Source organism: Phalaenopsis equestris, unplaced genomic scaffold (genome assembly GCF_001263595.1).
Source record: "Phalaenopsis equestris unplaced genomic scaffold, ASM126359v1 Scaffold001183, whole genome shotgun sequence".
Lineage (NCBI taxonomy): Eukaryota > Viridiplantae > Streptophyta > Magnoliopsida > Asparagales > Orchidaceae > Phalaenopsis > Phalaenopsis equestris.
Genome location: NW_018165622.1, coordinates 35,750 through 44,268, shown reverse-complemented (window position 1 = coordinate 44,268; position 8,519 = coordinate 35,750). Strand labels below are relative to the sequence as shown.

General features: G+C 32.6%; 1 protein-coding gene across 2 annotated transcripts; it reads right to left on the bottom strand.

The window, feature by feature from the left end:
* Positions 1–6,169, bottom strand: LOC110033435 (probable adenylate kinase 7, mitochondrial). Of its 2 annotated transcripts, none has more exons than XM_020737409.1 (4): positions 5,658–6,169; positions 4,557–4,697; positions 3,894–3,983; positions 1–412 (listed from the first exon to the last, which is right to left on the bottom strand). In XM_020737409.1, the coding sequence occupies exons 1-4, from the start codon at positions 6,015–6,017 to the stop codon at positions 260–262; spliced, it is 744 nt and encodes a 247-aa protein (XP_020593068.1). In that variant the 5' UTR covers positions 6,018–6,169; the 3' UTR covers positions 1–259. The 2 variants fall into 2 exon arrangements, with proteins under 2 accessions (XP_020593068.1, XP_020593067.1); XM_020737408.1 differs by having other exon boundaries at positions 3,732–3,983; positions 5,658–6,166.
* Between the last annotated feature and the right edge of the window lie 2,350 nt (positions 6,170–8,519).

The following is an 8,519-nucleotide window of genomic DNA, read 5'->3' as shown; positions in this document are numbered from 1 at the left end:
TTAAACATTTGAAATAAATGTGCATACTTTATATATTTTAATCCTTCATAACTCTTCAATAGAAAAACAGAATCAAAGGTCTTATGGTTAACAAAATTGCAATCAAACTATATTGTAAAAAACAAAAAAAATTTGCTAAGACAAAACAAAAAAGCAAGCCTCTCCAGCACAAAAACAAGCCCTGCTTGCACAGACAACCTTGTCATGCATGCCAAAGAGGCTCCTCCAACTTGTGGAAGAAAGACTAACTAAATCCAGATTATACAAACAATTTCTGTGACAATCTGGCGGCATGAGTTTGTTGCAGATGAAGAGCAGCCAACAGGCATCGCCATGTCTCCACGGGCCCGCCGGAGGCACGGAAGTCTAGCAGCTTTTTCTGCTGCCTGTAGTAATCTTCCAGTTGTTTCTTCTGAAGACAATGTATGTGCATGTGTTAGAGACAGTATGAAGGAAGATTTACATGCATATCACTTAATTCTTATGTATTTGCACGTCTTAACATCTAAACTTTAATTGTTACATATATATGCCGCCTTGTTTATGCACGAAAAAGGTGTGTTTTGTATTTCAATTTTTAAGAGTTGAAATAGTGGTTTAGGTGTTAGACATGTCAATACATAAAAATTGTATGTAAATGCCATAAAAATAAAATGAGAAAAGTGGATGATAAAATAAAGTGAAAGGGAAGTGTGAGAATTTAAATATACCTGAGTTTCAGCTAGAAACAGGACGTAATAATTCAGTCAATTAAAAAAAAAAAAGAAAATTTACATGTGTAGCACACACTTCATATGTAATATCTCACACCTAACCCTTCATATTTACATACAGAGTACATTGTTTCTTTAAACCTATGCATGTACCGGTGAATTTCTCTTTTAAGAAGCCGTAATAGTGCTATTTATTCATGTGATAGTAAAGATTTGAATGCTACGTGTGTAAATAAGAAGCTATAGGAGTAAGATATGTAAATAAATAAGAATTGTGAAAATATAACAGTGCTATTTATTCATGTGATAGTAAAGATTTGAATACTACGTGTGTAAATAAGAAGCTTTAGGAGTAAGATATGTAAATAAATGAGAATTGTGAAAATATAACTATCATAAGGTTCAATTTATATTCCTACTTAATATTAAGAAGTTTTCAAATTGGATTGATAATTTGGTAGATTTAGTTGACCAATACAATCTCAAATTCCCAAATAAAGAGGAAATTTCTGAAATGAAATTAGTGGAATATGCATGATGTCTTTGGTGTCGTATTATTGCTAAACCTACATGGGCCATATTATGAAATATAAATCTACATAAATAAAATCTATCAATCAATGAAAATCAAAATCGAGTGGATGATCAATTTATAATCATAAACAAAATTAACATAATGAATTTGAATATTATGTGAGATTTATAGGTCTTAGTGTTAAATATTATTTGCCTCTATACTATTATATATTATTATTATCCATTTCATTCAAGGCCATACACAAGATTAGATATGAATTAAGTCATGGCACTCCAAAGAAAACTACAATCATTTTATCATTAAATCATGTCATTTTGAAGAAACTATAATTCATAGCCATTCTATCGATAATATGTTAGAAGAAATAGATGAATTGTAATTTTAAATTTGTATATATATTAAAATATATTTATGAAACTAAATATACACTTAGACAAGAGCAAACAATCAACCCTATAATAGACATTGAGCAAGAAATCCAACTCATACTAAACATGAGATCACAATTTTGAGTATGAACCTGAACTTCCAATAAATGTTAAGTACATTCCCAAATATAAATCCAAATTTTATATCTGAATTGAATCAATTTATAAATGTAAAATTGAACAAGTTATGTCTAATATAATTAATGAATCAATAAATGATTTCCTTTTGAAGTATCATCAAACTTATTGCTAATTCAATTAATTTTGTTTTTTATTCAACTTTCTTGCATCACAAATCCATTTAAAAAAAAAAACCTTGGACAAAGGGTCACAATGAATAAATATATCATAGGATTTACTAGCCACGAATGCCATTAAAAAACCTAAAATGTGAATTCTATCATACAGTTAGACTTGAAAGTGCCTCGCTCATCATATTTATTATTTAAGCTAATTGGATTCGTTTTCTTTAGAGAATCCTACATCAGCATGTCATATTTTTGTGATTTATTTTTTCTATTAATTTACTTATCTCGATTTCACAATTTTTTATTTTTCAGATTTAATTTGTGGTGGCATGCCCATGAAGATCATGACTATGAGTACGTGATGTGTTCGATAATATTTTGATTCCCTTGATCAATTTGGTTTACTAGCTAGACTGCAAAATGATTTGATCTCTCATCGATTTCCCCAGTTCAATTGTTTATGATTCACTACTTTAGCAAGTTGGTCCTCTGCTTGTCAAAACATTTTCCCTCAAATTTCTCAAAGCATTTTCACTTTATGATGCTGAGCAAACTTTACAGCTTTTTTTTAAACAAAGAGCCTATCTAGTGTCTGAACAAAAATTAGTGGACTGCAAATACAATCTTTAACATATTTTTATGCACCTCATCCTAAAATTTTATTAGACAAACCCTATGACCTTTTTTGTTAGCCAAATTATACTGTAAAAGTTTAAACAACAGGGTTATCCATGTAGTTCAGCTTATAAAACCGACCTACAAGTTAAGGTAAACTACATTGATTATTTGTATTGATCAAAATTTAATTACTAGAACAACCAATATGGATTAATTGTAGCAAGCTGTATGCAGGACCTAGTCTAAATAGAGTAGGGCCTAACCTAGCTTAAAAGCACTAAATACTCAAAGATTAAATGGCCTAACCTAGCTTAAAAGCACTAAATACTCAAAGTCGAAATGTTGAATGAGCTGAACATATTTGATTATGATATTTGTTTGATTATGTGGGAAATACTTTTTTTAATTCAAAAGGCAACTTTCATTATGATAATAATGAAAATTACACAACAGATTGCACTCAGTAACAAAAAATTATACAATGCCCAAAAACAGGGGAGCGATAATGAAAAAAAAAAATCTCACAAAAAAACACAAAAAATAAGGACAATATTTTTAAGGTTCTAAACGTTATAATTTAAAATGATATATAAATGTCCCCATGAGTTTAGCCACATCGGTCTGAGCAAAATAATCAGACTATTATCAAAAGAAACCAATTTCAAAAGACTAGTTATCTAACATAGTTTACTTATGTAAATAAAAAAATAGCTGTGAAAAGATATTTCAAGATTAAATGCTTTTAAATAAGCATGTAAAGGAAATATATATTGCAAGGATTCAAATATTGTTCTCTACTTTAGGAAAAGCATTTTTTTTCCTTTACATGCTTATTTAAAAGCATTTAATATTGAAATATCTTTTCACAGCTATTTTTTTATTTACATAAGTAAACTATGTTAGATAACTAGACTTTTGAAATTGGTTTCTTTTGATAATAGTCTGATTATTTTGCTCAGACCGATGTGGCTAAACTCATGGGGACATTTATATATCATTTTAAATTATAACGTTTAGAACCTTAAAAATATTGTCCTTATTTTTTGTGTTTTTTTGTGAGATTTTTTTTTTCATTATTGCTCCCCTGTTTTTGGGCATTGTATAATTTTTTGTTACTGAGTGCAATCTGTTGTGTAATTTTCATTATTATCATAATGCATCTGCAATTTTTGGGAGAGTGAGATACCTGGATAGAATGCATCTGCAATTTTTCCAGACAAGATTTTTCCATGTCAAATGCTCCCGAATCATTCAGTTTGGAATGATTTGTACTACTTCCTAAACATGGATTGAGGCGGGTAGATTGAGAATTAAAAATATCAAATATCTTTCCACAGTGAGCACATACGTCATTTCCAATATGCTTTTTCACAAAAGAATCCTCTGAAGACTTGAAATTGACTACCAAGTCAACATCCGCAACCTGATCAAGGAGCTCCTGCAAAAAAATAGTAGAAATATTAGCACTAATCCTTTTCTGTTACAAGTAACATTTAGAAATGTATCATTATAAAAATATAGATCCCTGAAACCAAAAAATTCTGATTCAAGCGCAAAAAGAGTTAAACAAGAAAACAGATACCATGGATAGAAAATTCAGATGAGTCAAAAATTAATTCCGATTCCAAACCTCGCTAAGCCAAAAGGTCCTACTTCAGCTTATCCAAATAGTTATTAAGTTAAGCATAAAAGCACATCATCTCATTCCATCGCGGCAAAAAATTCAGCAAGACTTACATACATGCCACAAAATTAATATTTATTTACAACCTTAATACCTAAACATTGATATATATAATTTAAACCATTTTAACTATGCATTTAAAAGGTGAATTTTACTTTTTAAAAGTTAGAGATGGTGGCATTTTCTTATGTGATATAAAATATTGAGTGTTAAAAATGAAATCAAAGTATAAGTTTTAGCTATAAAAACTCATAAGAATTGTGTGGTATATACATAAATGCCCCAATTTATTACAAGCCAGAATGAAACAAAGATGTTGAGACCTACAGCTTGAGTGCAAGTTTTGGGAATTCCATCCAGAATGAATCCAGTCTCGCCTCTGTAATAACCTTCCTCAAGTCGTTTTGAAAGCAAACCAAAGATGACCTCCTCTGTAACAAGCTTCCCTTCATTTACAGAACTTGCAATCTTGCCAAGCAAAGGAAACATAAAATAAGCATAGAAATAAAAATCAAAGATAAGTAAACTAGAAAGGCAGAAGAAAAAAGGAAAATTTGCATACCCCTCAATACCTATGTATTTACATATCTAAAACCAAAAATTAAATTTTTACATATACACTACCTTTCATATGCATAAAAAGCTGTATTTTACTTCTTGAAAGTTCAAAAGTAGTATTGTTATGTGATATGAAAGATTGAGGTGGTATACATGTAAAAAGCAAAATTTTGGTGTTAGATATAACAATACATAGGAATTGCGTAGCATGTATGTAAATGCCACACGCCCTTTTATGGAATTTAGTTTTGAAGAATATAACAACACAATCGAGAAATTTCATTTCTAGTCAACATTTTTTTAATCATAAAAAACATTACAATCAACTTAACTGAAAAGAAAATAAAAAAAGCTCTTTAATTTTCAAAAATATTAAAAAATTTCATCTGAATGTTATCTTGAAAAGAAAATAACGCAGACTTGAGAAATTTATTCAATCTACTAGTTTTGAGCAGTCAAGAAACTTCACATGAAAGAATTTATACTATCTAGAGGGGAAGCCCTTTATTTCTAACAAATACAAGGGAATCTCACATTTGTTTCCAATTTACAAATTTGAGAAATTTATTCAATCTACTAGTTTTGAGCAGTTAAGAAACTTCACAAGAAAGAATTTATACTATCTAGAGGAGAAGCCCTTTATTGTTAACAAATACAAGGGAATCTCAAATTTGTTTCCAATTTACAAAGGCAGAGCATTCTAATACCCACTAAAACCAAGCGAAATGGTTATCAAATTACACAAAGCACGATGTACCGCATATTTTCAGCGAGAAAACCCCATAAATCTCTTATGAAAGACGAAATCTCTTATGAAAGAGGAAATCAAAAGTTAAGAGAGACACAAGAGAGAAGAGAGAGAGAAAGAACCTTTGTATAGAGAGAGGAATGTGGATTAAGTTCCTGGCGTACAAGGGTTCCCATCGAGATGTAGGGGACGTCGAGGAGCTTCGCGACGCGGGTGGCGTAATGTCGCTTCTGCGAGCTAGGGCTCCCCATAAACACCCACTGGACGCTCCTCTCCTTCATCTGCCCCCACGTATCCGCAGCTTCCTGCGGTTGCATCGGAGGCGATCTGTTGCCGAATCGTTCGTCGTCGTCCCACTCGCTATCGTAGACGGCCTCGACAGCCGCCGCGGAGCCAAACGACCGGCAGAGAGGAGTGGAAAAGATCCGGCGAGCAAGTAATCTCGCGGAGGCGAAGGCGCTCTGCGGACAGAGCATAACCATGGCGGCGGATTGTTGCAGTATTCTTGCGCTGGTGAATGGTGATTCACAGAAGAAGGGTTCGGCTTCTTCGTTCAAGAGAAAGCCAAGGGTTTTGGGGTTTGGAGAGCGTGCGGAGGAATATTCTTTCCTGGGGAGGAAGGGTGTGGATTATAAAGGGCTCGGTTGGCTATGCGGCAGTTTCTGCAGCGAAAGTTTCGGCTGCCATGGAGGCCCAATCGGCCCAGGCTGAAGAACGATTCTAACGACGAATTTTTCGGGCTAAGAAACTTTATTTAAATTTCATAAAATATTATTTAATCAATAAATTTGACTGATTCAACGACTAGATCTACATCTATTTGTTATAAATCCTATTTAAACATTTTTTTTTCATATTCAATTAAATTAATGCATGTGGTTGAATTTGTCAAAATATTTATTGGTTGATAATTTTTTCCTTGTTATAATAATGACGCACTTTATATGTGTAATACTAGAGAAAATTATGATGGGGTTCATTTCAAGGGGGTAATTGGTGGCGAATTTTTCCCTCCGGACGTCCGCATTCCATTTAAATTCCACCACGTGGAGTTACGGGTCCTGCATTTCCACATAATCAAAAAAAAGAAAAAAAAAACGCTACGCTGAAGCCCGACCCGACCCGATGTCCTGCGCCTTTTCGAGTATCCCATCTTTTAGAGCGTCGAGAAATACTTTTCGAAAATACATTTTAGGAATTTTTCATCTAGGGTTTTTCGACTAGGGTTTTCGTCGTTCGTTCGCTCTGCTAGGGTTTCACATTTCCTTCATTTGATAGCTTCAAAGTCGTAACATGATGGAGTTAGATGATTCAAAGAGTACGCAGGCCAAAGAGCCGTCAAGAACACAATCAAAAAAGGCAGAGATGACAGACGTTGAACAACCGACGAAGTCAAAGAAACAGAGGAAGAAGGAGGCAAAGAGGATGAAGAAGGAGAGCATTGAAGGGGAGAACTTGCCCTGGTAAGTGACATTTTATTTTCCTGTTATTTTTTTCGAATTATAAGTTATGCTTTGTCATTTAGTTATCTTAGAGGATATACGGTTTAGTGTTGAAGGTTTTGAGAGGTTTTTTCAGCTTATTTCTAGGTTCTTCATTGTTTATTAGGGAATTTATTCCTGGGTTATTGTTAGATTATTATTGGGTTATTCTTGCATTACTCCGAAGTTTAATATTTATTGGCAACCATTTGCTCATTCGCATGTTATTTTTAGGTTATTCGTGGGTTATTTATAGGTCATTTGTTGGGTTATTGCTCGGTTATTTTTAGTTTATTCGTCGGTTTTTCTGCAGTTTATTCCCTGTTAATTCTAGGTTATTCCCTGGTTATTTTAGATTATTCGTAAGTTATTTTTACGTTATTTGTGGGTTATTTTTAGGATATTTTTAGATTATTTTTAGTTTATTCCCAGATTATTTTTAGGTAATTTTTAGTTTATTTTAGGTTATTCGTGGGTTATTTTTACATTATTCATGAGTTATTTTAGGTTTTTCTTGGGTTATTTTCAGGTTACTTATCAGCTTTTCGCAGTTTATGCCCCGGTTATTTTTAGGTTATTTTTAGGATATTTTTAAGGTTATTTTTAGGTTATTTAGGAGGTATTTTCAGGTAATTCCTCGGTTTTTCTTAGGTTATTCGTCAGTTTTTTCGGAGTTTATTCCCTGGTTATTTTTAGGTTATTTTTTTGGTTATTCCTCTGTTATTCTTGATTGATTGATGAGTTAATGTCAATATTAATAAAATGTATCTTATTTCTATATGTTGATAAACAAATAGTCTATGAATTGTAGATGCTTTCCATCAACAGTAAGAGAAGTGTTGGACAAGCTTCGACCAATTGTCTCTTAGGAGACATGGTCAATTCTGGGAAAATTGAAGCTGAATCAGTTTTTTGGACCCCCTATCCTCAAGATCACATCTTAACTATGCATATATTGAATTGTTGGGATATTGATAGATTGACATTCAAAATGAGGGGGAAGGAGTTAAGTTTTGATGCAAAACAAGTTGCTTTGTTGATTGACATGCCTAACAGAGGACCAACAGCTTGGGAAAAAAACCCGTCAGTGGTGTAGATGTCAGGCAGGCAAAGAGTGAACTACTGAAGGGGTCACTCGGAGAGTCATCCACTTTACTTGATGAACTTATTATTAAATCTTTGTTGTCTAATTTATTATTTTCTACCAACAATTTTAGTGTACCCACATGGCTTTATTCATTTGCTGAGAATTTATATTCTTTTTCTTCATTTAATTAGGCTGCAATGGTATGTGACCACCTCATTGAGCAAGTTAATGCATGCGTCATCAAAATAAGGATGGGTCAACCATTGGGATACCTGAACGAATTTATTTTTCTTCTAACGGTTAGTATATTATCCAACCCCAGTCAATCAGTCAATAATTATTTTTTCTTATTTATTTTTTCTTATTTGGGTAATATGATTTCCTGATTTATTTATGTTTCCGCAGCTGTGGTTTTA